This window comes from Numenius arquata, chromosome 9, assembly GCF_964106895.1.
Source record: "Numenius arquata chromosome 9, bNumArq3.hap1.1, whole genome shotgun sequence".
Lineage (NCBI taxonomy): Eukaryota > Metazoa > Chordata > Aves > Charadriiformes > Scolopacidae > Numenius > Numenius arquata.
In genome coordinates, this window is record NC_133584.1 from 60,326,260 (window position 1) to 60,352,444 (window position 26,185).

Genomic DNA, 26,185 nt, shown 5'->3' on the forward strand with positions numbered 1-26,185 from the left:
TTGGCAAAGAGCTGCTTCCCCACCACCGCCACCACCACCAGCATTTAAATTTGGGGTTCACTGCCTGCCCGCACCCCAGCTGAGAGCATCTGCCTCCTGCTCGGTGCAGGCAGGTCTCCAGGCAACCCTCAGCATCCTCGGCAGGGTGGCCAGTGGTCCCCACGCGTGGCCCGGAGCCAGGTGTCCCAGTTAAGGTTTATCGACAGCGAAGGATGTAAACAGGTTCCCGTCGTGCCCGGCAAGTCCTCGCCTGTCACCCAGCAGGACTTGGCCGGTGGTGGTGTTCGGTGGCCATGCAAGCCCCAGCTTGGCGAAGGTAGCGTAGTGTGCTGGCCCCGCTCCCCTGCCCAGCCCTGAGCTGCTTGCAGGGGTGCAGAAATGGCTTGAGCCTTCATCACGCTCATCCTCACCCCCTCTGGGGAAGAGCTCAAAGCCCCCCCCATCATTGCCAGTGGAAGTAAATCAGCAGCACCGGTCTGGCCCCCACCGTTGGCATTTATCAACCCTGGATGGGGGGCAACGAAGCCCTTTAAACTGCTGCTTCATCCTATTAAAGCATCTCCCCAAGGCTGTCATCGAGGAGGATGCAGCCTTGGCATTGAGTGCCTTATTCTTGGAAAGCTCCTGGAAAATCATCTCCTGGGGGGTGGCACCCGAGCAGGGCCAGGAGAGGAGGTGATGCTCAGGGGGGTTGTTCCCAGGGGGTGGCACCCGAGCAGGGCCAGGAGAGGAGGTGATGCTCAGGGGGGTTGTTCCCAGGTGGTGGTACCCGAGCAGGGGTGGGAGAGGAGGTGATACTCAGAGGGATGATTTTCTTGATGGAGGGGACAACTGCCCTATACATTCCCCGAGTTAATTAGGAAAATAATCAGGCAGCATCCAAAAGTGAACATGGGATGCATCACACAGGCTTGGGTATGTCCTCGGCCCCTCCGACTGTGACATTTAAGGGATCCACGGGATCAGAGGAACAACACAACTTCCCAGCTCCCAAGTTTTCCAGCTCCTGCGTCCTCCAGGCAGCTTTTGAACCCTCTCCATGTTTCCCTTGTGCCAGATCCCATCTGCTTTATGTCCTCTTTCTGAAAAGGATCGTTGCTTTTCGATGCTAATTGCCTGTCACTTCGAATCCTCCTGCTCCTCCTTGCCAGGGATGCTCCCCCCGGCCCCGCCAGCCGGGGAGGAGAGCGCTTGGTCAGACCCAACTTTGAAACAGAAACGCCCCAAAACCTTAAAAAAAAATTTATGCATCTTTATTTTCTATCCTAATTTTACAAGGGGTGAATCATCCCCAGATCCCAAACACGTTCCCTCTCTGGTGCCGCCGATGGGGCTTAAGCTGCTGGTTCCCACACGGACCTGGAAAAAACTGGAAACACTGCAAAAATGGGTATTTCTCCTGCCTAGCGTGCTGGCTTTGGGCACCTCAGCTGTCAATCATCCCCCCCCACCCCCCACCCCTCCGTTAATTAGCGAGAGCGTAAACGACGTCACCCCGATGTCATTTGCTTCCTCCTGCTCCTGCCAGCTCAACAGCATCACCATCACCGGCTCACACAAGGGGCGGTGGAGGCGATCCCCTTTGGCCAGGCTGGGGGAGAAAAGGCTCCAGCACTTCAATAAGTGCCAAAAAATGAATATTTTGGGGTGGCTACGATGTGAACAGCGGCCCCGAAAGCTTGTAAAATTATCCTAGGAGAGGACAAAAGAAGCGTGAAGCCTTCCCGCTCCAGCTCAGCTGCTGCTCGGATTGGCGTAAGAGCTGGGGAATATGTCCTGAATGAAAAACCAAGTGGTTAAGGAAAGACTGAAGCAATATATATATATATAAAAATATATATATTTTTTAATATATATAAAAATATATATATAAATAAAATATTAATAAAATTTAAAAAGAAATATTATATATATATATGTATTAAAAATTAGCATCCCTATCTCCAGCACTCGCCTGGGAGCACGGTGGGGAACCGCTTCACCCCAGGGTCCTGCACGGCGTTGCTCACCAGCCCTGTTTTCCCCTAAACCACCCCAAAGCCAGGCTGGCATCCTGCCCCCAGCACTGGGAGGTCCCCTCCAACCGCTCCTGCGATGCCGTTTCACCACTTCTTGGCATTTTTATAATTTTCTAGATTTTTTTTTTTCACGCCTGTCCAAGCACCGGCGCGTCCGAGGTCTCACCCGGGGGCATTAAACGCAACTATTTAGTAGCCACAGTCAAATCGAAAGGCGTTCAGCTCCGATCTCCAGCCCTTCCGAGGGAGTCGTTACGAGAAATTACCAAGATCGGATCGCAGCGCCGCAGCAGATTTTATTATTTAATTGCCGAGGTGGGGCAGGGAAAGATTCTTGGGGGGGTGGGAGGAAGTCCTGGTTCTGTGCCAGCAGGGATGAGCGTTACCGCTGCAGGTGACCTAAATGGGGAAAAACCCCGGGGTGACACCAGTTTCCAGGAGAAACCATTGAAGGTCGAGAGGGATTTGGCCTTTCCAAACCAAAGGCAGCACCTGTCCCCGATGCCGGAGCGGCCAAACCCGGCTCTCCGCTTCGCCAGGGGTTGGCAACGCAGCCGTGTCTGGCTCTCCGGGCCTTTCCTTCATCCGTGAAATGGAAAGTTGGAATTTTCTGCTCCCCCCCCGCCCCGCCCCCCTTCCCCCCCTCCCCAGCCCTGCATCATCCGCTGAGCCCGAAATCAATTATTCCCACCCGCACGCTTTTGCCATCGATGCACGACGCGCTGGGGTGTTGCCGCAGCCCTGACGGAGAGGGTTGGTAATGGGGTTGGGGAGCCCCCCGCTTTGCCTCCTCCTGGGGTCTGAGGCGGGGGAAAAAGAGCCCCCTGGGAAGGGCTGGGGGCTGCCACGGGGGTGTGGGGGTGATTTTGAGGCTCACTCAGCTGCTGGTGCCTTGGGGTCCATGTAACCCCCCCCTCGGGTCTGGACCAGAGCACATTGGGGCCACCGAGCAGCGGCTTCTCACCCCCCCGCCCCAGCCTCCATCCCATCCCCGGGATGCTGGAAGACCCCGCACCTTCGGATAACCCCGACACCGGCATCACCTCTTTTGGGGCTGACGGCCCCCCCCCCCCCCCCCTTCCCCCAAAACTTGGGGAGGAGGAGGAGGAAGGGATGAAGGCTGCGGGAGAGGTTGGGAGGGAAGGATGCACATCTGCCGGCTGGCGCATCCCTCCGCCGGCAGCCCCCGGGGGTGGGCTCAGCGACGCACGTGTTCGGGGAGGGAGGTGTGGGGATGCGTGTGTACACCGTCTATATATACCACCGTGGCACAGGCGCCGGAGGAGTCACAGATCAGAGGAGCCGGCAGCCGACAGCACACCCGCAGGTAGGAAATCTCCTTTAATTTCCCATCCTTGGGGCGGGGGGGGTGAGGGGCTTGGCTGCTTTTTTCACTCCGAAGATGGTCCGTCCGGCTTCGATTCACCGAGGGATGTTCCCCGCCTTGCCAAGGGTTAAACGAAATATCATCTGGGAGGGAAAGATATTTTATTTTTTTTTTCTTCCCTCCCTATCCCAAGAGAGGAAAAGTTTCGGCTTCACCATCCAGCCCCAAAATCAACCGGAGTGGAGCTGGAGGGACGCAACAGGAGTCGGCGCGGGCCGCCTGCCCGGAGCCGGGGGGAAGCCCACGGGGCGACGGTGGGTTCCTCTGGGATGGGTGGGATTTTTTAGGGGCTTTTTTTTTGGGGGGAGCTGCCACACCACGGCTTTCCCCATTCAGTATTTCTGCCCCTTTTTCTTCCAGCCAGGACTTCACCGGCGTCACTGTGAGATGCTCCGGGAGATGCCTGGCTTGCGAACTACCTCTTTTTCCCTCCCAAAGAAGCACAAAAGGGAGGAAAATTGGGGGGGTTTTTTTTGTTGCTTTGATTTTTTTCAGTCCCCCCAAAACAGCAGAAATGCATGGCTGAGAGGTGGGGACGCGGGGAGAAATGTTCTTCCCGAGCTTTTTTACCTCTAAACAGCCTTTTTCAGCCTCTCGAGCCCACATCTGTGTTTATAGTCACGCCGCGGCGTCTAATTTCGGCCAATTATGACCAATTACCTGATTGAGGGGGACCGACAAAAGGAAATGCTTATTTTTCCGGCGAGAGCCAAGCATCTGTAGCCGAAAACCCCCCTCCCCAAATCCCGCCGGTTCTCCCTAAAATCCCCCCCGAAAGCCGCCGGCACAAAGCCGTGCGGCGTCGCCCGGGTTTGGGGGGAACCAGGGAAGCGTTTTAGCCGGTGCCAGTGGGGGACACTGTTGGACAATATTGCGCTTTTTCGGCTGGGAAAAAGCTTTGACTCCTTCAATGCTGGCTGCCAGCGGGGCCAGATCCTGCCCCCTCGCATCCCTCTTGCCCTCCTGGATCGGGCCTTGGCTTTGGGCAGCGTGGGAATTAACGGGGAGAAAATTAATCGGGGCTGGTTGAGGCGGGGAGGTGGGAAGCGAGGAGCTCCTAAATGTGGTCCCCACGTGGCGGGACTGATCTTGGCCCCGGAAAGCGAGAGCATCCCTGCGTTTAAACCCCTGCGAAGGGGAAGGATGACGACCCTTCTATCGGGATAATCCTTGTCGTTAGCATCTCCCGGGAGAAGAGGGGATGGAGCATCCCTGGGGAGAGGCAGGGAGCACCTCCCCAGCCCTGCCCGCGAGCTCCCGACCCAAATCGCATCAAATCAAGCGAATAAAACCCATCTCAGCAAGCACCTGCTTCCCTTTCCACCTCTTCTCCTCGGGTTATTCGCATCCCACATCCTTCCCGCTGCCCCCCACATCAGCCCTTTTGTGTGGCTGCGTCTCCCACATCATCCCACCCGGAGCAGTAAATAAATCCACTTGTCCTGACGGATAACCAGACGCCACCGTTATCTGAACCGCAGGCTGGATTTCTAGAAAAAACCTCTTTTTTCTCTCCCAAATATTAATGAGAGTAATTTAGCTGGATTGAAAACTCCGGAGGATGCGTCCTTGGGGCAGCCTGTGGCGGCTGGGGGGGGTCCCAAAGCTGTTTGGGGATGAGGTGGCCGTATCCTGCCACCCCTCCCCGGGATGGATAGGTCTAGTTTTCAGGGAGGAAGAGGAAGGTTTGTGCCCAGGAGCAGCCCCGATGTCCGAGGAGCCGCGGGGGTGGCTGTGGTGTGACACTGGGGCTGTCACATCCTTTGCCAAGGTCGATGGCATCCCTGGGAGTGAGGGCAGCGGGACTGGATGGTGTATCCCTTGGGAAATGGGGCCCAGGGATGGTTTTCCCAGAGGAAAATATAGGGAAAAAATATGAAGAAAAGTGGGGAAAATGGGGAGAAATTGAAAAAATTTGGAAAAAAATGGAGAAAAAATGGGGGAAAAATGGTGAAGGAAAAAAATGGGAACAAGGTGAAAAAATGGTGAAAATGGTGAAAAAACGAGGGGAAATGGGAAAAAAAGGCATCCTTCTTTTTCTCGTGGCTCTATGGCTGCGACACTCAGAAAGGGGCTTCACGCTGCTACCACCCCCCAACCCTGCCACCCCCCTCGCCCCAAACACCCCAAGCAAGAAAAAAATCCACCGCGTTCAGCTCCTTCCCTCGTCACGGGCTGATTTAATTTTTCGGGGGTCACCGATGTGCAAAGGGGGGGTGTTGTTCCCCTCTTTCCCAGCCCTGGCCCCGGCCGGTGATGCTGGCAGGGTACCGCATCCCACCCTCCCGATAACATCTTTCAATTAAGCGGGAAGAAAAGCCGAGCCGTAATCTCGGAGGCTCCTCCGCAGCCAGATGTGACCTGCTTTTGCCGGGACATCGCTGATGTCTCTTGGGGACATGGGGACAGGGCTGGGGGTGGGTGGCAGCCCCCTCCCTGGCTCTGCCGAACCCCATTTTGGGGCTGAGTTGTTTTTTTTTTTGGGGGGGGGGGGGTTTGCCCTCTCCCGGGAGCTTTCTGCCAAGCCTCTGACTCACACCGCCAGCCAGTTTTAATGAGACTCGACGAAGATTAAGCCTTAATTCCTGCTCCTTATCAGCTTCCCCTCATACCCTCCAGCAAATGACAACCGGGAGCCGTCAGGCTCTGTGTCACCGCCCGGCTGGCAGGGACGAAAGGTGACCGTGATGCTGGCTGGGGATCCCACGGATGCTCTGTCTCCGTTGCAAGAAGCAAGGGTGTCCCCCCAGCTTGGTGGGGTGGGAAATTAGTGGGGACCCCCTGCCCAGGTGCTCAACACCCTAAAAACCAGCCTGAAATGCTGCTGGAGCAACACATGGGTTGCAAAGCCACCATCGCCAAGGTCTTCCTCAACTCCAGGCATCCCAGTACGGGGGTTTCTTGGGTGTTGCTCCGGCATGGAGGGACCTCAGTGCCACCAAGGGTGGAACCGACCTCCATGTCCCCATCCTACTCCTCTCTGTCACCTCCATTTCGTCTCCTCGCTGGCTTATACACCTGATGCTGTGCAACAGCGGGACCCGCTGCCAAGGACCGTGGGGACGTCGGATCCCTTTTCCCAGGCGGATGAGGGCAGGGGGTGGTCAGGGGCACCAACCCTCCTTGCAGATGGTCAGGGGGATGCATCGGGCTGAATCTCTGGGAAGCGCATGGTCTTGGTCATGTCGCTTAATCGCCACCTGCCACCGATGTCGACAAAGCCGGATGGGACACGGGGAGTCTGGGAATTGGCTTTGCTGCTCCGCACCAGGCAGCGATGGCTGAACCCTCCCGAGACAGGGACAGGAGCGGCAGCATCCCAAAAATGGCCAGGAGGGGAAACCGGAGCGGGACATCCTCTCCTGGCTCCGGCGATGCTCGGATAAGGAGTGTCCTGCTCAGGGGACAGCCGGGGACGTGCTGCCCTGCCATGTCCACCTGCTAAAATAAGCCCCGTCCGGGACTTCTGCCATGAGGTAGCCTGGAAAAAATTAAGCTGGGACACGGCGGATCTGTTTTGGGGATGGGGAAGCAGCCGGGGCTCCTTTCCCGAAAGGATAATTTTGGCCGGGAGACTGGGAAGAGACGTGTCTGGGGAGGGGGTGGTGAGGGGAGGTGGGGCTGAGAACGGGCGCATTTCGGTGCAGGTGTGGGGCTCGGTTTGACGGGTTTTTCCTCTCTGCCGCGCCGCAGCCGCTGCCGGTGCCGCCATGAGGGCTGTGCTCTGGGACCTGCTGCTGCTCTGCCTCTTCGCCCGGGCGCGGGGCGACTGCCGGGGGGACTGCCTGCACTGCGACCGCCACCTCTACCGGGACAGCTTCGACGTCCTCGTAAGTCCCTCCGCCTGCTGGCGTGTCCCCTGCCGCGGGGGGAGCGCTGTGACAGCTGCACACACACACCCCCCCCTGCACTGGGTGGGGACCCTCGTCCCCACGCCGGGGTTGGGTTTTGGGGTCTGGGGGGGGCGGTTTAGCTGCCGGTTGGCGCCCAACTTGGAGGGGAAGGTGCCACCTGCCATCCACCTGCCATCACTGTCCCTCCTCCTTGGGCACCCCCCAGGGGACACCATCTGACGAGACGGTCCCCAGGGAGAGTGCAGACCCCAAATCGGGTGCTGGGAGTGATGGGGACAAGGCTGTGATGGCCCAAGGAGGGGTCCCAGCACCCCCAGCTTCCCTGCCCCTGTGGCTTGCAGCATCGCTGTCCCCACCTACGCCAACCCCGGACCCCCCCCGACCCCCACCCCATCCTCTGAGGAGCCACCAAAATCCCCCTCTGAGCCCCATCAGGATGGGACCAGCTTTGCAGATGGCCAGCGAGCCACGCTGTTTTGGGGGACCGGGCACCCCACAGCCCCTCTCGATTTGCCTCCGACGCTGGATGGAAATGGGCCATTAAATAGCATTTTTGTTTTGTTTTGGTTTGGTTTTTTTCCAGCCCCTAATCCTTTCTTTTCCCCTCCGCTGAGCCGTGGCCGTGTCCTGGCCGGCAGCGTTTCGTTCCCTCCCATTCCCCCTCCGCCCCCTGGGGATTATCCATCACCCCCCCCTCCTCTGCCGCCCACTCGCCTATTTATTAACGACAATTAATCACGGCGCGTTGAGACGCCCACCTGAAAGGAGCCGGCAGCTCGGGAAGCCCCCAGGGCTGGGAAATATGTGTCCCCCACCCCAAAACCAGGTGGGACCAGCGACTTCCAGGGCGCCGTGGAGATGCTGGGGCCACCCCAGTGCCACCCCCTTGCTGGCAAAGCCTCCTGCAATCGCACGTCATTGGCACCAAGTTTTGGGGTCCAATCTTCCTGGTTTGCCCCAAAATGCTGTTTTTCAGCCTGAAGGCACCAGCGTCTCTGCAGGAACCCCCCCCCTTCCTGCCCGGTCCTGCTTCTGGAGCTGCATTTTGCTCTGTCTTCCCCGGCCAGCAAGGGGGAAAGAAGATGGGATGGTTGGTGGCTCTTGGGTCCCATGCAAGATTGTGTCTCAAAGCAAGAGTGGTTTGAACCAGGAGCAGAGGAATCTGGGGTTTTTTCAGGCTCAGTTTCAGCTGGAAGAAGCATCATGGTGGGATTTGATACAACCCTCCACCATTTCCAAAGCAATGGCCAAGGAAGCCCTATCAGCAACGTGGTCGATCCGTTCTTCAGAGGTGGAAGTAGAAGATGCCCCTGAAGTTACAGGCACACCTGCACCATCATCAGAGCTGCCAGGCCAGGCCAGGCACCAGCTGATGGAGCTGGTCTTCAAGATGTGGGTGAATCACCTACCTCCTGGTCCCCAGAGACATCTAGGAATGGTGCAAACCCACAGTGGCTCCGTTAGTGCCAACAGAAGATCGGATAGAACCTCTCCAGGTAGTTTCAGCACTGGACGTGGAGGACCATTCATTGGCCGGTGTTTGCTGAGGATGCCCAAAACACTGTGAGCAGAAGCCATCTCCATGTGAATTAAGAGCACAGCACAATAGCCGTGGACCCCGGGATTTTCATGGTGCTGCTTTGTGGATTGGTGATAGGACCACTGGTGGTCCTCAGCCTGACACCTGGGGTAATTCCTCTTGAAGCCTCTTGAGCTGTTACCTGCATGTGATCCATCACCTTTCATCTCCAACATGGGCCACTTCCAGGACACTGTCCCTCAGCTGTAGACCCTGACAAAGTCTTGGAGATCCCAGGATAGGATCTTGGCTCAGCGCAGGATGCCCCCAGTGTCTCCACAGGGACCCTCGTAGGTGTCCTGGCCTACAAGATGCTGGTCACCACCTCACTTTGGGACAACTATTTTTCTTTTGTCTTTTTGTCTGAAGAGCCTGGCTGCCCTTGGGGATGGAAATAGACAATTGCTGGAGATCCACCTGCTTGAGCTGCAGCCCTGAGACACCATGCTGGGACTCGTTAGCACCTCCCACTTGGCAAAGTCAATGGACCCACAGCAAAGAGAGTCTTTGCAAGGGTTTTGGTCTTGCAGACGGCCTGTAGCAATGAGACAGGCCAACGTGCTTCAACACGGGGTCCCCCAGTTGGTGTAAAGCATTTAAAAGAGCCCACCATGAAGCTAACACTGGGATGGAGACACTTCAATGTGAGGGAAGACAACCCTTCTCTTCTGGGGCCTCCAGCCCTGGTTTCTTTGGGTATTTATTTAGTTTGGTTCTTCTACGATTTTCTCCTGCATGGTTTCTCCTGAGTGCTGGGTTTGGTGGTACCGGTCCACTTGGGGCTATCACCCCACAGCAGTTCTGGGTCTGTGTCCTGCCCTGGTGGACAAGATCTCTTGGAAAAGGATGAGACACAAACATGGTGGGATGCACCCATGGGTGCTGAGGAAACCAAACAGCACCTCTTGGTGAGGATGCTCTTGATGGCCTTTGAGGGGACATGACAATCAGAACAGGTTCCTGGGGGCTGGGAGGAGGTAGATGTCTTTGAGGAAGGCATGAAGGAGAATCTGGGAAGCTATGGGCTGGTCGGCCTCACCTCAGTCCTCGGGGAGGTGGTGGAGCACATCGTCCTGCAAAGCATTTCCAGACGTATGGAGGACAAGAAGGTCATCGGGAGCAGCCGGCATGGATTTACGAAGGGGAAATCATGCTTGACCAACCTGACAGCTTTCTGGAGTGAGACGGCCAGCTTGTCGTGACTTTCATCAGGCTTTGACATCATCTCCTTTGACATCCTCATGGACAAGCTGCGGAGGCACAGGGTAGATAAATGGGCAGTGAGGTAGACTGAAACCTGGGGGACCTTGACATCTTCATTAATGGCCGGGCCGATGTGGCAGACGCAGCCTCAGCAATTAGCAGAGGATGCAGGGTTGGGAGACGTGGATGGTAGTCCATGGGGTCGTGCTGCCATCCAGAGGAACCTCACCAGGCTGGAGAAATGAGCTGGTAGGAACCTCATGAAGTTCCACGAGGAGAAGAACAAAGCTCTGCCCCTGGGGAGGAGCAACCCCAGGCACCAGGACATGGCATGGGCACATGCCAGATGTCCTCTCCCACCTCCACTGTCCCATGACTTGGTGATTTTGGGGGCTTTTTTCTGGCTGAAGTCGGGAGCACAGGGTGGTGGGATGGGAGCATGGATGTCAACGGGGAAGGGTGGAGTGTGTCCAGCGTGGAGCAGAGCCTGTCCAGGGAGGGTTGGGAGAAGGATGCTGAGCAGCTGCCATGGCTCCCCAGCCACCACCACCTCTGGGAGCCCAGGAACGGGTTTTGGGAGGGGACACCTCAACAAACGAGGCCAGGCAAGGGCCGATGAGCTGCTGGCACCTTTCCATGGGTGTCCTCCAACAGGTGGAAGTGGGGGGATGCCCAAGCACCTGGAACTTGGGGTACACCACCAGGTGCTGCCCGCTGTCCCGCGGTCCCAGGAGGACCCAAACCCACCTGAGGTCCATCCCCGTGTCTCCCACGACAGGTCTGCATCCTGGAGTGCGAAGGCGAAGCCGTGCCGCGGGCCACCTGGGAGCTGTGCGCCGCCGCCGCCGCCGGCCGAGCCGCCCCGCGTCCCCGCGACCTGCCGGACGCCGGCGACCCCTGGCACGAGGGGGTGGCGGCGGTGCCGGCCGTGCCGGTGAACCCGCTGCAGGTAAGCGAGCTGCTGCGGCGCCGGGAAGCCGAAGAGGAAGGCGTGGAAGCGGCGCCGGGGTCCTTCCCGCAGCCACCCGAGGACATTTCCCGGCGACTCGGCGGTTTCCCACGGGGGACGCGCGGCTCGTGGCCGGCGCCGACGGCCAGGGGGGTGCAGAAGCGTTACGGGGGCTTCATCGGGGTCCGCAAGTCGGCGAGGAAGTGGAACAACCAGAAGAGGTTTAGCGAGTTCCTGAAGCAGTACCTGGGCATGTCGCCCCGCTCCAGTGAGTACGACATTCCCGGCGGCGTCAGCGAGCACAACGAGATCTAACGGAGACCCCCCCGCCGCCCGGCGAGGTCCGCCATGGCCAAAAAAGTCAACCCTCTCACCCCTCTACACCACATGTCCATAGGTGCAAATTTAAAAAACCAGGGGGCCAAAAAAAGAAAATAATCATAATAATAATAAATAATTCGGAAATGGGCTGGAAAATGCCGAATCGGAGAGCGGGGAGGGATGCTGAGAGCAGCCGTCTCGGCATCCGGAGGGTGCCCGGGGAAAAGGCCCTTTGGCGTCAGCCCGCGAGGGGCGGTGGGCAAAAGGAAGAAAAAGGGTTTTTGTCCTCGACACGGAGTAGGTCTGAGGGATGGTCGAGTCCCCCAAAATCCAGGGGAAAAAAAAAAAAAGAATTAAAAAAAAAAAATTAAAAATCGGAATTTTCAAAATTAAATTTGAAATTAATTTTTTAAAATTTAAGACTTAATAAATAAAAATAAATCCAATAAATAGATCCGTTTTTAAAGCTACAATTTTACAAATTAAATAAATGAAAATAAATTAAAATCAAGCGGAACCTTTTCCTTTTGGAAATTAAATAACTCCTCCCCAGAGGCTCCAGCCCCACCTCGCCAAACCGAGCGGTGGGTTGACCCCGCGCTGCCGCTCCCCGGGGACCACCGCGTGTCGTCCCCCCCCCCCAGCCTGGCTCCGCGCCGGGATGCTGGGAGCCCCCCAGCCGCTCCGCCCTGCAGCTGCCGAGACCACCCATCCCCACCCCCCCCCAAAATTTACAATTTGGGAGAATTGCAAAATTTTGTCCCCTTTTTCTTTTTTTTTCTCCATTCTTTTTTCCTTTTTTTCCTTTTTTTCTTTCCCCTGGGTGGCATCTCCCAAAATTAGGGGATCCACCCCCGGCCCCGGGAGAGAGCCCCCCACTCCCACCGCTCTCGGCTCAGCTGCTTTTTTTTTCCTTCTTTTTTTTTTTTCTTCCTTTTTTTTTTTCCTTTTTTTTTCTTCTTTTTTTTTTCCTTCTTTTTTTTCCTTCTTTTTTTTTCCTTTTTTTTTTCCTTTTTTTTTCTTCTTTTTTTTCCTTCTTTTTTTTTCCTTCTTTTTTTTTGTCTTTTTTTTTCTTTTTTTTCCTTCTTTTTCTCCTTCTTTTTTTTTTTTAATTTTTTCTTATTTTCTTCTTTTTCTTTTTTTTTTCCTTTCTTTTCTCCTTCTTTTTTTTTTTTTTACTTTTTTCTTATTTTCTTCTTTTTCTTTTTTTTTTTTTCCTTTCTTTTCTCTATTTTTTTTTTATTTTTTTATTTTTTTATTTTTATTTTTTATAGCGTTCCGGCACCGCATCCCAGCACCTTCCGCCAGGCACAGGCAAAATTAAGCCCTGCTCCTGCCCGCCCCAGCAGCCTCCATCCTCTCTCTGACGGACCCCAAAGCGCTTCAGACTCGCACGCGTTCAGAAATCACTTTGCTCTTCACCCACTAAAGCCCGATTTAAACCAGGACCCGACGAATTTCGGCCTCCGCCGGCGACGGGAGCGAGCTGCCGCAGGGAGTTGGGGGGCAGAGTGGGGGGGGGGGGGGGGGCAGGGGGGAAGACTGCAGGGGAGGGGGTGGAAATTTAAAAGAAATAAGGAAAAAAATTATTTTTGCCAAAAAAATTGGATTTGGGGGGAATTTTTTTTTTTTTTTTTTGAGGGGGGGTGAAAAAAGCCGCTTTGGATCCAGAGGAAAATCCGATGTCGCATTCCCAGTGCGGCACTCGGCATCCCCCGGCCGGGGCACGCGGCTTCCCGTGGGATTGATTTCCAGCATTTGGGATGGGGGATGCCCAGGGGTCACGTCCCACCGTGGCTCCGTCCCACCCCAGCGCCCAGAAACCACCTGGAAACCTTACATTTTTATTTCTTTTCCCCTTTTTAAATTTTTTTTCCCCTTTAAGAATATTTTTCCCCTTTTAAAATATTTTTCCCCTTTTTAATTTTCCCCCTTTTTAAAATATCTTCCCCGTCTTAAATTTTTTTCCCTTTTCAAATTTTTTCCCCCTTTAAAATATTTTTCCCTTTAAAAAAGTTTTTTCCCTTTTTAAAATATTTTTTCCCTTTTTACATTTTTTTCCCTTTTAAAAATATTTTTCCCTTTTTACATTTTTTTCCCTTTTTAAAATTTTTTTCCCTTTTCCAATTCTTTTTCCCTTTTCCAATTCCCCCCCCCCCTTTTTTTTTTTTTAAAGTGTTTTCCTTGAAGTTTGGTAAAACCTCCGGGGTTGACTTCTTTGCTCAGCGATACGAACCACGCCTGGGTTTTCGTTGCGTGTCCCCCCCTCCCCGACCCCCCCCCCCCCCCCCCGGCATGCGTCGCATCCCGCTCCCTGCGCCGGGATGCGGTTGGATTTGGGGTTTCCCCCCCCCCCCGCCCCCCGCCTTGTCCCGCATCGCTCCCAGGAGGATCATCGGAGCCGGTTGATTCTCCCGACTAATTTGCTCCCGCCCCCCCCCAAAAAAAAACCAAACAACCCACCCTGCACATCCTGGGAAGTGACTTCCCCCCCCGCCCCGGGTCTGCCCTTCGCTGTTTGTAAAAAAAAAAAAGAAAAAAAAAGGAAAATAATATAATACCCCCCCAGGAAAAGAAAAAAAAAAAAAAAAAAAAAGATAATTCCAAGATCTTGTTCTTTTTAATTGTTTCATACAAAGATTTCTCCATTAAACTTGTACATAGCAAAAGGATTAATAAATTAGTTTACTGTTTCTACGATATTACTGCGACTGGCGACCGTCACTTGGGTCAAGGCCCTGCTGTCCCCCCCCCTCTCCCCCCCCCCCAAGCCGGGGAATAGTCAGCTTTTTGGGGGGGAAAAAAAGGGAGGTTTTAGTACAGCGTCCCCCGGTTGGGTCCCAGTTGACAAACTGGAAGCAAATTGGAACCTGCTGCTTTTTTGGCCAGTGGTTGGTAATTAAAAAAAAAATTAATTGGGGGAAGACTTCGGCTCGTGATGAGTTGGGGGGGGGACGGGACACCACACATGACGTGTCCCCAAGATCCCCCCCCCCCGGAGGGGTCGGGCTCAGTTCAGGCCCATCCATAGCCCTGCAGGAATTGCATGGATTTGGGGCAAATTTTAGTAATTTTTTGTTTTAATTTTGCAATTTTTAATATCCCTCCCCATAGAGGGAAGGCATCGCCCCCCCCCCCCCCCCGTGTCCCCTTTCAGCCCCCTCCCCCCTTTGCCTCTCTCACCTCAACATGTATTAAAAAAAACAATAATAAAAATAGCATTATTCAGGTTTTTTGCATCGAAATCCAACTTCTCAGCTCGAGGTTGGATTCACAGCAAGGGCGGGCTCCGGGGCTGCAGGACCCCCCCCCAGCAGGATACAGGGGGGGGGACACATCTTAACCCCTCCCTGCAGCTCCCAGGTTAAAAACCCTATGGATTTGGAGTTTTGGGGGGAAAAAGCAGTAAAAAGGGAAGCGCGGGGAGGAGGGAGCAGCACGGCCGGCGGCGGGCAGACACTGCTATCTAGCGGTGCCACCAACGGCTGTGCCGAGGGGCTCCCCGAGCGCGGCACAGTGTCCCCACCTCCGGGCTGGGGGGACACCGGGGGGGTCCCCAGAGGACACCGGAGGTCCCCTGGGGACAGGGAGACACCCCCGCGACACGGGCTACAAGGACAAGGCAGAGCCAGGCAGCTACCAGGCAACTTTTCTTTTTATTTCTTATAAAATATATTTCATATTGCTGCTGTAAAAATTACATTTCACATTTTTATTTTATTTTTTTTTTTACCTTTTTTTTTTTTTTTAAACCTTCTTTTTTTGTTTGGTTGTTTTTAACAATAAAAATAATACTTGGAAGACAGCTGAGAAAAAGCTCCAACAAGACAAAAAAAAAAAAAAAAAACAACAAAAAACAAAACAAAACAAAACAAAAAAAACCAAACCCAATTCCCTGGACACGGCATCGTCCCCGGTGGCCCCACGGGGACACGGCCACGGTGACAAGTGTGTGTCCCCCCCGAGCCCTTCCCCGTCTCCCGCCGAGCACCGAGTGACAAGTCGCTTTGCCTTTCGGGGTCGGGAGCAACCTCCAATTAATTAGTGCCCAATTAAGAGGTTCCTATATACATACATATACACGCTGCGGGAGCCAGCGGGGGGGGACACTCTCCGGGCTGGATTTACAAGGTGTGTGTGGGGGGGTCACCCACGGTTGGGGCCAAAGAGGAGTTTCCTCGGGACCAGCGAGACTCAAGTGTCGGGAGGAGAAGTCCAACGGTCGGGAGGAGGCGGCTGGAAGCGAGTTAAAAAACAATAGGAAAGGAAAAAAAATAGAGGGGGGAGGAGGGGGGGGGAATATATATCTCTATCTCTCTTCAGGGCCAGCCACCCCGGCAGACACAGCGGAAGCCTGCTGTCACGTCTGCCAAAATATGACAAAGTTTATCTTTTTTTAAAAGTGTAAAAATTCCAAAATACTCCCAAACCAGAAGGGGGGGGGGGGGGGGGGGGGGGAGGGGGAACAACAAACCACCACCCAACCAAAAAACCACCACCCGACCAAAAAACAACAAAAAGAAAAAACCACCCACCCCACACCATTTTTCTCCACTGAAAATAAAAATCCCGACAGAACGGAGCCAGGAGCAGGAGGACAATTTTGTGGGGTTTTTGTACCGCAGAAGCCCCCGGAGAAGCGGCCCCCACCCCGAGAAACCAGCAGCGGCAGGAGGTTCTCCCGCGCTGCCGGGCAGTAAGTGCTATCTGTGCGCTGCGGGAGGAGGAGGAGGAGGAGGAGGCGGCGGCGGCCCTGCCAGGCCTGAGGGGCTGCATCCCCCCACTATTTGCTGGGGGGAGTCCCATCGGCCCCCCCATCCCACCCAGGGATGCTGCACACGGCGCACGCCTGCTTGTTCCAAAGCCATTGACACCTTCCTCTTCCTTTTTTATATATATATATATAATTTTGTTTTTTTTTAAAAAAATCATCTTTAACAGAAAAGTAGAGTTATTTTCACTTTAGTTTTCTGACACCCGAGCTCCTGCCAGTGCAAACCCTGACCTGCGCTGGGAAGGGCCGGGGGTGCCCCATGCCGCACCCCGGTTTCGGGGGACGGACCCCGAATGCCGACCCCAGATGGCTTGTTTGACATTTCCTGAGTGATTTTGCTGGGAGCCGAGCGGTGTCCCGCCGGTGCCGATCCGGCTCTGCCCGACGCTGTTTTGGGGCAGAAAAAGCAAGAAGGAAAAAAATCTCCGGTCCTGCCTGGGTCTCTCTGAGTCGTGGGGACAAAGGCACAAGGTCTGAGGAAAGCACAAATTCACCCTTTTTTTCTTTTTTTTTTTCCCCTTCCGTGGTCTGGGCGCTGCTTCGAGTCCTGTTTTTAACAAAAATATTTGGAAAATGGAAACGCAAGCCAGGTGCTGTGTGGGACTTCCCAAAGCAGCAGCTTCTGGAGAGCCACCAACGTCTCCGGCATCATACCGATATCAAAATTAAATCTATTTTTGAGTAGTGCAACAACCCCACCGCGCAGTCAGTCCTTCCCAGGGCTGTGGGTGCAGAGCCCCGACCTGCAACGCGCTTCGGGGAGTCGTTCTCGCAATGGAACACTCAACCTGGGATCCTGCAAAGAGCCTCTGACGCCGGGGCGGGAGGAAAAGGCTCTTCCCGACATTTTAATTGAAAAACTACACTTCAGCAAGTCTCAAGGAGCAAAAAAATCTTTTCTCTCGCCCGGGATTTGAGCAGACCCACCCAGGGTCGCAGTTTTGCTCCCATTTTCCAGCGGCCAAATTTTGCATCCACCAGTTGGATACCGGAGAGAAGCTCAGGTGGCAGGAGGATGAACTGTTCCTACGTACAAAATTACAATCAAACAACAACAACAACAACAACAAAAAAAATACACCCAAACACGTCGACAAAGCACCAGTAACACAAAGATACGTATCCCAACCCGCTTCGCCTGCCTTCCCGGCCCCTTCGCCAGCCGGGAGCAGTGTCCGACTCTCCCAGCCACTCGATTCGCTTTTTTAAGGAAAATTAAGTCCTTAAACCACCCCCCCACACACACACACGTGCAGGGATTGCTCTCGGCGCGACGGCTGCGGGTTACGGCCTATGATTATCAAAAAAGCAGCAAAAAAAAAAAAAAAAAAAAAAAAAAAATACAAATCCAAACGGCTGCCTGCTCCAGCGAGGGGAGAAGGGCGACAGGGCAATCCGGCTCCTCGGATCCCAGCCCTGCACCAAGCACAACGCCGGTGTCGGTGGGACAGCCGCGACAGGGACAGGAAACCAGCAGCAATTCGGGCTGGGTAAATATATATAGATAGATTTTTTTATTTTCTTTTTTTAAAGGACGGAAGTCAAAACTGACTCCCAGCAGGCTCGATAGGATTCGGAAGCAAATACTGAAGTCTTTTGCTGAATCAGGGCCTTATGGTGACTCTAAGGGAAAGCCCTTCCCAGTCCTCCCAGCTGCCTTTACTGGTGGAATTATTAAATAAAAAAAATCCAAATTGCTCAGCCTAGTTTTGAAAGACACGGCGAGGGCCACAGCGTAGATTTTTCATGGATCTAAGCAGACTTACGAAGCCTAAAATGAGACGGAACACCAGATTTTGCCTTAAAAATTCTCAGAGTTTTCCTGATTAAAGTGTTTTGGGTGGGTTTCCCCCTCCCACCCCCAAATGCCTCCAAAAATGACGGGCTAGAAGCGACCGGAGGCACACGCAGGCTCGAGCTACCGGTGTGACACCACGCGAGCAACAGTCACGTCCACGCCGGGAGAGAAACCTCCGGCTCCCACCCTGAGAACCGCTCCTGCCTTGCTTGCGGCAACCCAACAGCATTTCTTCTTTTTAAAGCTATAATCGTCACCCGTTCCCCTCCCTTAAAGGATACAAGGGATTTGCACTTTTTAGGTAGTCAAAGGCCAGGGGGCGCTGCCTCGACGCCTCACCCCCACCGCGCTGCGAGGGTTCGGGAGGTTTTAGGGCTGATCTGGGAAATGCAGGAAGCTCTTTGGTCCCCAGATGGCCTACAATCTCCCCCAAACCCCGAGGAACTGGCTTCTTTCCCTCCCAGCCCCAGCTTTTACCGTACAAAGGGAGATACTCTTCAGGTTTTGGGTTTTTTTTTAAAAAAAAAAAAAAAATAGGAAAAAGTGTTTGTTTTTTTTTAAAAAAAAAAAAAAGAGCAAACCCAGCAGATGTACAATATACAGAAGGAGGAATTTACACGCAGCTCTGGAGGTGTCTTCTGGGGTCACAGGAGGTACCTCCAAGGTCCCTGGTTGCAGCAGTGAGGGACTCCGGTGCTCCCCGGGCAGGAGCAGGGGAGGGGACGCGGCACCGCGGTGCTGCGCTCAGTCCAGGAAGCGCTGGCAGGCTTTTTTCCACCGGCAGGCCGTGCACCACTGGTCTCGGTGCTCGATGCCGTACACCTTACGGCACTTTTTGGCTTCACCACGGACTTTCCTGCAAAAGGGGGAATAACATTTATCCACTCATTGCAGAGTTTCAGTCACGTATCTAAGGGTAAGGCCCCGTAACCATGGCCGAGCATCGTTCTCTGCACCCTGTTTTTTGAGGGGCTCCACTTTCGCTCCCCTCTAACTGGTGAGACCCTCACCTGGTGCCGATGGACACCCTGGGCGGCGAGGCGACGATCAGGTGGGACTTTAGCATCGGCGTCGGTGGCTGGGGTTCGCTGAAGCTGAGCGACCGGCTCCGTACCTGCAGGGAATCGGGTGTCAAAGGGGGTGTGGGACAACACGGTCCCCCTTCTGCATGGGGTCCAGGTGCTGTGGCAGAGCAGCAGGAGATATGGATGTCCCCAGCCCAAAAATCTGGACATTTAAAGTGGGGAATGAGATTGCAGAGAGGAGGTCCCCATATCTCCTTCCACCCCAACCCCGCACCCCAAAAGGACGAAGGGGAAACGCATGCGGGACTCACCGGTGACAGGGATGGGAGAGTTGAGGTGGCAGTGGCCCAGCTGATGCTGGTGAAGATGTGGGGGGACACCGGAATTTGGATCGAGGGCAACGCCTGTGGGGGAAAAGAGGGGTCAGCATAAGCCCTGGAGGCCCTCCGTTCCCACATGTCACCCCACAGGCAATCACCTCCCAGCAAAGACCAGTCTGGAGTACTCGCAAACTGGGAGTACTGGTGGTGGGATGGAAATCCCTGTGCAACCTCTCCTCCAGCGCTGTATCCCGCTAACACGTGGCACAGCAGACACATTGTGTCACCCTTTGCTGGGGCACAGCACTCACTCCTGCAACACCTTTCAGTTGCAACAAATCCCATGCACCATTCCAAGTGTAGATGTATAGATTTTTGCACCTATTTACATGGGCTTTCTGCTTTTAGATGTTGCATCCATTCCCTGGGATGGGAACGGATATATATGCAGCTGATGGACCTATATACCCTGTCCCTTCACCAGCTCGCAGCTCTACAACAGCGCTTGGCTCTCAAGCAGCTCCTGGGACAAGGGGCCACCGACCCAGGGTGCCCACAGGGCACCGCTCCAGGTCCCAAGTTTCCTGTGCCTCAAAAGCCTGTGCCCAGGCGAGCGTGCAGCGGAGACGTGCAGGATCCGGCACGGCTGCATTCCAGCCCCGCATTATCTGCCGGCAGAAGGGCGTGTTGCATACCAGCACCGGGTAATTGCAGGGGAGCGGAGGCCGGCAGCTCCCCCCCAGCCCGGGAACGGCCGTGGCAGAAGCCCACAAGCCCCTTAGCCAGGCGTTAAGGAAGGCGGTTGCTCAGGGGCTGAAGGGCAGCCAGGCAGCGGATGGAGCTACACCAGCACCAAAGCCTCTCCGTGCCACGGGGCTGGTAATGAAACGTCCCTGCCACAATGGGGACTTGTGGAGCAAACCGGACAACGACCTGCCCTTCGGCAAGATTCTGGGAGGCGCCCAGTCCCCAGGAGATGCCACCAGCTCACCTGGTAGGCATGATCAGCCTGGATGTGCCAGAAGGAGCTCGGGGCAGACTGGCTCAGGGCACTGCTGGCCAGGGCGGGCTCCAGTGCCGGCTGCTCCACCAGAAGTGCCTCCGGCTTGGCCAGGGCTTGCTGGATGATGATGGGAGCAGAGGCAGACGTGGGGCTGGCAGCGGCAGCCGCCTCCAGCGCCGGCTCTTCCTTCACCTGCACTTCAGTGTAGTAGAAATCCTCCTCCCGCTTCCGCTGGTCAGAGTCCGCGCTGTCCCTGCCAGGAAGAAAAGGGGGATAGTGGTGAAAAGGCAGTCCCGTTTCCACCCCAGGGAAAGTGAGTGTCCCCCGAGTTCCCTGCAGGAGAGTGATCTTGCCCTCTTGCTTCACTCCCAGGCTCCAAAGCATCACGTCGGCTGCAATCAGCAACAGCCAACTGCCTCTGCAGCAGCACTTCACGCTTCTAAGGAAGATCAATACCTCTTCCAGGGCCTTTAAAAGCACTGGCACATTGACTGGGCACCACTGAAAATCCCCTGCTCGTTTCTAATCGACTTCGTTTAGCACAGCTGCCACTGAAGGCCTGCAGTTCACCCAGCAGGAAACAGCCCCTGATGTCTTTTTTTATTATTTTCCCAGTGCATTTATCTGGCACTGGATGGCAGTCCAGCGCTGCCCACTGCACCACGGCCCTTCTGTCCTTGCCTTTCCCAGAGCGTTCATGTTTGCAAGCGAGGAGGAGAAAAACACATACCGGAAAATAGGGACAAAAGCAAGAAAACAAATGAGGTTGGGGTGAGAAATGCAATGGGGCCACAGGAGGAGAGCACAGCAAAGCCGATCCACACACCCACACCACTTTGTATTTTGGGGGGAATTCACAGGAGATCAGGACTCCAAAGCAAAGCAAACTGCCAAAGGGATGGCTGCCACCGGACTGGCACACGGGTACTCATGCCATCCCTGAGAGCTGAGCTGGGGCTGGCCACTGCCACAGCAGGCACGGCTTCCAGGCTGCCAGCCCTTGAGAAAGCTGGTGCTTTTCTGCCTCTGCCCAGGGCTCACGTGTAGCTTGAGCTCCCCTGATGCAAAACACCACCCGAGCTGGGCAGAACAGAAGCTCAAAGGGGGCTCCCGTGACTCCCAGAAAGCCCTGGGCTCCCTGAAGGCAGGGACACTACAACAGTGGCTTCGGTGACATAGACTGCTTGGCTGAGAACTGCCAAGCTCAGGGCACAGAGGCCAGTATCTTTGATACTGGGGATATTCGCTGCAGGAATTATGAATTATGCAGTGGGAGAGCGTGCAGCTTCGGTGGTCAGGAAGGAATTGAGGAGGTGAAATCTTCCATCTTACCCGAGGTGTTGGGTCTTAACGTGCCGCTTGATGCCAACGATGGAGCGCAGGACCTTGCCACAGCTCGGCCACAGGCACTTGTACATCACCTTCACCGAGTTCTGGAGGAAAGATGGCCCATGTCACCCTCTGCCTGGTGGCAGCATCCCCTCCACAGGACGCTGGCTCAGCCTGAGCTACCCCACCAGCACTGGGACCCCCCTCCCAGCCCATGCAGCACTACCTTTCTCTTGCGTGGAGCGGGTTCATCGAGGAGAAAGGGGTCGGAGTCAGTCTCGAAGCCGTCGTCCACTTGGGGGGAGCTCAGGGAGTACTTGGGGCTGCCCGCGGGGTGGGGTGGGGAAGGGGTGGAGATGTCGCTGCCCCCGCTCCAGTGCCCGCTGGTGGTGCTGCTGCCACTGTCCGAGACGTCGCCGCTCTCCTTCCAGGGATCACACGCCACCCGTGAGGCTGTGGGGAGAGGACACACACTGTCACCCTCAGCTCAGGGCCAACCAAACCCCCCAAGGGCAGAGACCAGCCCTGAGCATGAACAACCCGCGACAACAGTTTGTCTCTATTTATTTATTTTTTTAAAAAAAATTGGCAAGGTGAAGCCTTTGCACCTTTGCTCAGTGCCAGCTCCCAATTATTGGTCATTTTATCCCTTCCCTCCGCCCCCATCCTCCTTGGCATCAGTGCAGTCCCGTGGGCACAGCCGGCACACGGCGAGCAGCCAGCACCAGGGCACGCACATTTCCCACGGCTCTGCGCGGCTATTTTTATCCCTCTGGCTGCATTTGACTCCTCGGGAATTAAATTGCCTCTAAAAAAAGGAGCGACCGGGCGGTGCCCCCAAGCCTGGGACTCCTGCGCGGGGCTCCCCAGCCCCCGGGGACGGCTGTAGAGAGTAGGGTTACCCCCATGGTGCTGCCAGGGGTGTCCTGACTTGCTCGCCCCCACCCAGCACCCATGGGCTCCACTGCGACCCTGGTGCCACTCCCCGGCCACCTCCAGCCCAGCACGATCCCTGTCCTGGCAGCTATTTGGCACCCAGCAAAGCACCTCTGCCGCAAGCAAGAGCCCGGGCACTGAGATCCGAAGGACACAGCACATTTATCTGCATCTCCTTTCGTTTCAAGATGTTTTTTTAACAAATATCTATGTATATTTTAAATGCACACTCACGGTGGATGCCGCTCTCGCCGGCGGGAGGGCTCTGCACGACGGGGCTGCAGGAGAGGCTCGTCAGCACCATGGCTGCCACCATCTCGTCCATCTCCACAGCGGCGTCAGCTTTCCTGCACCGCGAGGGGGAGAGATGTGAAACACGTGGAGGAAAAAGCAGAGAAAGAGCCCGGGTACAACCAGGGGAGTCACCAGGCACCCAAAGGGCAGCATAAACTGTAGCAGCTGCACAGGTTCCCCCTCACCCCTTCCCTCCATAGACTCTCAGTCATTTTTAAGTCATTGGGAAGGATGTTCTCTCCCCATTTGGAGGGAAAAAAATTAAAAATCCCCTTAATCCTAAATTTAACTATCCTCCAGATAATCCCGTGCTGGGAAGGCGGATATATCCCCAGCATCACCGCCCTTTTCAATTGGTGTAAAACCAAGTGTGAGTGCTGCCGGAGCTGCCAACACCCCTTCTCCCCACGGAATGAGATACCACTAGCCAAAGGCACAAACCTCTTGGGTACATCGATATTGCTGGATACGGATCTCTGCAGCACCTCAGCAGGGCTGGGACCACCGGCTGCAGGCAGGGCGGGGGGCTGGAGCGCGGCCGGCCGCACGTCCTGCATCCTCCAGCACGCCTGCAAGCCCTGCTCCGGCAGCAGCACCTTCACCTTGTCACTCAGCGGGTTGTGCTGCTCCACGAGGCCGGCACACTCCTGCCCGTTGTAGGTGACAAGGACCTGAAAACGGCACAAGGGGTGTTTGTCAGTGCCACTCGCAACCCCACTGCTCTCTGGGGATGTCCTGTTGCAGCACAAGTATGCCTTCACCCACCACAGAACCCCCCTGCCTCCTCCCCGAGCAGAAGGGGCCACAGGGGACTTTAGGAAAAAGGCAGAGCCTGTCCTGAAGGGCTTGGACTTCAGACTGCTGTCACAGCAAACCAGAGGGGTGGCCAGGGTTCATCCCAACCCCACCACCAAGGGATCTGCTCTTCCCAGGCACAAGCTCCCTGAAGCCAGCAATCCCAACTTGAGAGATTTTCTGAACTGATATCAGCTGCCTCTGAGTATCGTGACTTTGGGTGGACTTTTCTCCAATGAATTTGTCTGCTTTGGCTTTATTCTCACACCCTCCTGCTGCAAGGGCTCCCACAATTATTACACATCCTGGCAAAGTACACAGATTAAAGGATTAAAGCCGGAGAGGGATGGGGGAACAGAGGTTTCTTTGGTGAAATGATCCTGCCTGAATTCACACCTTGGCTCCTCCAGGCATGAGAAGGAGATGTGTAAACCTCACCACCTCCTTCAGAGTCCCAAACTCCTCCTGATGGGCAGTTTTCCACCACTACCACACATGAGCCAACTTCTGTTAATGGAAATGTATCTGTGTCAAAAGACGCTACATGTGTCTCTGGCTATTTATAGGAACAGGAACATCTCTTTATGGAAGCACCACGGGTGTCACACCAGGAAACCGATACGGGATGGACACACGCACACCCATATCCTGAGCGGGGAGAAGCCTGTGAGACCATCTCAGGTAGGACCTTGGGCAGAAACACTGGAGTAGAAAAAGACACCTTTGCCAGGTCAAGGGTTCAGTGCAAGAATCAGGACACAGAAGACCCTGATCCTGCCTTCTGAAAACAAGGAGTAAGGTCTCCCCGTAAACCACATGGGCTGTCCCCAAGCCTGCACCCAGCATGAGGAGCCAACATCTCCTTCAGCTTTGCAGAGCCACCGGCACAAGTCCTGGCTGTCGCTGGGAGGTGAAGGCACCTCTCATCACTATTTTTATGCTGTTCCCAGCAGCAAAGGAAGCAAGTAGAAGCATCCACAGTGGAGCACGTAGGAGAAAACAACTCTCCCTGTCCTGTGGTTAATAAACACGGGGCAGGAGGAGCCAGAAAACTGAACAGGGGCCTTATTTACACTCCATTTCACAAGCTCTGCCCAGAAGAAGTTTCACAGTTCTGCAGGTAACAGCCAAGAAACGGGCTCTACGTCAGCAGCTCACAGCTCTCCTCAGACAGTGCTTCTCGGCCAGGCATTAGTGGGAACCGTTCCGGTGGGCTCAAGAACAAGCACTGTTCCCTGCTCCAGGCAGCATCTCAGCCAAGTCATGGCCCTCCTAACCATCAGGAGCCCGGGGCACAAGGAATGGTGGGGTCCAGGAGGACTAGATGTCCGTTCTGGATGAGCCATCCCACCTCACTCTTCCCTAAGAGCTTCTTCACCACGTATGTCTGCACCATCGACCCTCAACCCCGCAGCAAAAAGGTGCCGCAGACTGAGCCATAAGGCTCACCACCACTGTGGCTAAGCTGAGGGACCCCTTGCCACTTGCCTTCAGATGTTAACATGGGTTATGGGGAAAGAGGGTAACTTCATGGAAGAGAAGTCCACTGGGAGTCACTAAATATATAGAAACCATCTACCTTGGCCTCAGATAGTTGGAGAAGTGTCAGGTCTTCTTACCCTCTTCTCTAGAGGCACGCTTTTGGCTAGGACTGGAGACATCTCCTGGAGGAGATGGATCTCTGCTTGAGCTGGTATGGTCCAAATCCATCAGGCACAGCCAAGTGCACTAATGCCAACACCCATTAATGACTCTTGTAATTACAGATTCTCACTGCAGCTTACATTAGGAGAGCCCCAGGAGTTTTCTCCCCCACCGGAGCACATCCCACCAGCCAAGGACACCAAGAGCCTCCTTACGTACTTGTTGCCCAGCGCAGAGCTGCTGGCAGCCAGGGCTGGGGAACCTGGGTGCCTGGCTGCTCTCTTCCACTGATGGCACACAGGATCCGTCCTCTCGCAGCGCCACGTGGGCAGATGGCTGGCTGAGGTCAGTCTGCAAGCCGGGGATCTGGGTGGCCACCAGCACCCCCTCGGCCAAGGTGCTGGGGGCAGAGACGCGGGTGCCAAGCAGGGAGCGCTTCCCAAGGCGCCTGGACAGCACGCTAGCCATCTCGGACACGCTGCAGAAGAGAAAGACACAGGGACGTTACCTTCAGTGCGGGACTGTGACGTTCAACCAGTGTCTTCCCACCACCACCCTGGGAGCCAAGAAAGCAGCTCTCCACAGCTCCAGCATCCCCACGTGCTTGCTCAGGGGTTCAGCCGCAGGTGCTGAGACATCTCGGGGACATGAGGACAGTGGCATGCCTGAGCAACCCCCTGCCCTGCAGCTCTTTACCATCATTTTTAAACCTCTCTGGAAAAAAAAAAGGGATCAGCCAGCCCAAAGGAAACCCCTCAGACACTGTCGGGACAACCCTCGGAGCCCACATCCCCCCCGCCTCAAGCTGCCCCCGGCGCACGCTCCCGAGGCCGCTGTGGCTATTCCCGCCTGTCACGCTGAAGCCCGCCGTCGGTGCTCTTCAACCTTGACCTCTAGACTTGGGTCCATGCCCAGGACAGTCCTGCAACTCCCTTGCCCGCGCCCCAGCAGGGGAG

At 55.1% G+C, this 26,185-nt stretch overlaps 2 protein-coding genes across 2 annotated transcripts; one reads left to right on the forward strand and one right to left on the reverse strand.

Moving 5' to 3' along the window:
• Positions 1–7,115: 7,115 nt before the first annotated feature.
• PNOC (prepronociceptin) lies at positions 7,116–11,305 on the forward strand. The gene is made up of 2 exons (XM_074153883.1): positions 7,116–7,235; positions 10,820–11,305. Exons 1-2 carry the CDS (start codon positions 7,116–7,118, stop codon positions 11,303–11,305), a joined length of 606 nt encoding a protein of 201 aa, XP_074009984.1.
• A 6,309-nt stretch (positions 11,306–17,614) lies between these two features.
• ZNF395 (zinc finger protein 395) lies at positions 17,615–25,697 on the reverse strand. The gene is made up of 10 exons (XM_074153732.1): positions 25,527–25,697; positions 24,763–24,813; positions 23,232–23,461; positions 22,731–22,843; positions 21,787–22,013; positions 21,564–21,664; positions 20,220–20,484; positions 19,220–19,312; positions 18,894–18,997; positions 17,615–18,739 (listed from the first exon to the last, which is right to left on the reverse strand). The coding sequence occupies exons 1-10, from the start codon at positions 25,695–25,697 to the stop codon at positions 18,628–18,630; spliced, it is 1,467 nt and encodes a 488-aa protein (XP_074009833.1). The 3' UTR covers positions 17,615–18,627.
• Positions 25,698–26,185: the final 488 nt, after the last annotated feature.

Coding starts and splice junctions, on each gene's coding strand:
- PNOC (XM_074153883.1), top strand. CDS start 7,116: ATGAGGGCTGTGCTCTGGGACCTGCTGCTGCTCTGCCTCTTCGCCCGG. Junction 7,236..10,819: donor GGGACAGCTTCGACGTCCTC/GTAAGTCCCTCC, acceptor CTCCCACGACAG/GTCTGCATCCTGGAGTGCGA.
- ZNF395 (XM_074153732.1), bottom strand. CDS start 25,697: ATGGCTAGCGTGCTGTCCAGGCGCCTTGGGAAGCGCTCCCTGCTTGGC. Junction 24,814..25,526: donor TGCGAGAGGACGGATCCTGT/GTGCCATCAGTG, acceptor AGCAGGGAACAG/TGCTTGTTCTTGAGCCCACC. Junction 22,844..23,231: donor AATATCGATGTACCCAAGAG/GTTTGTGCCTTT, acceptor CTCGCGGTGCAG/GAAAGCTGACGCCGCTGTGG.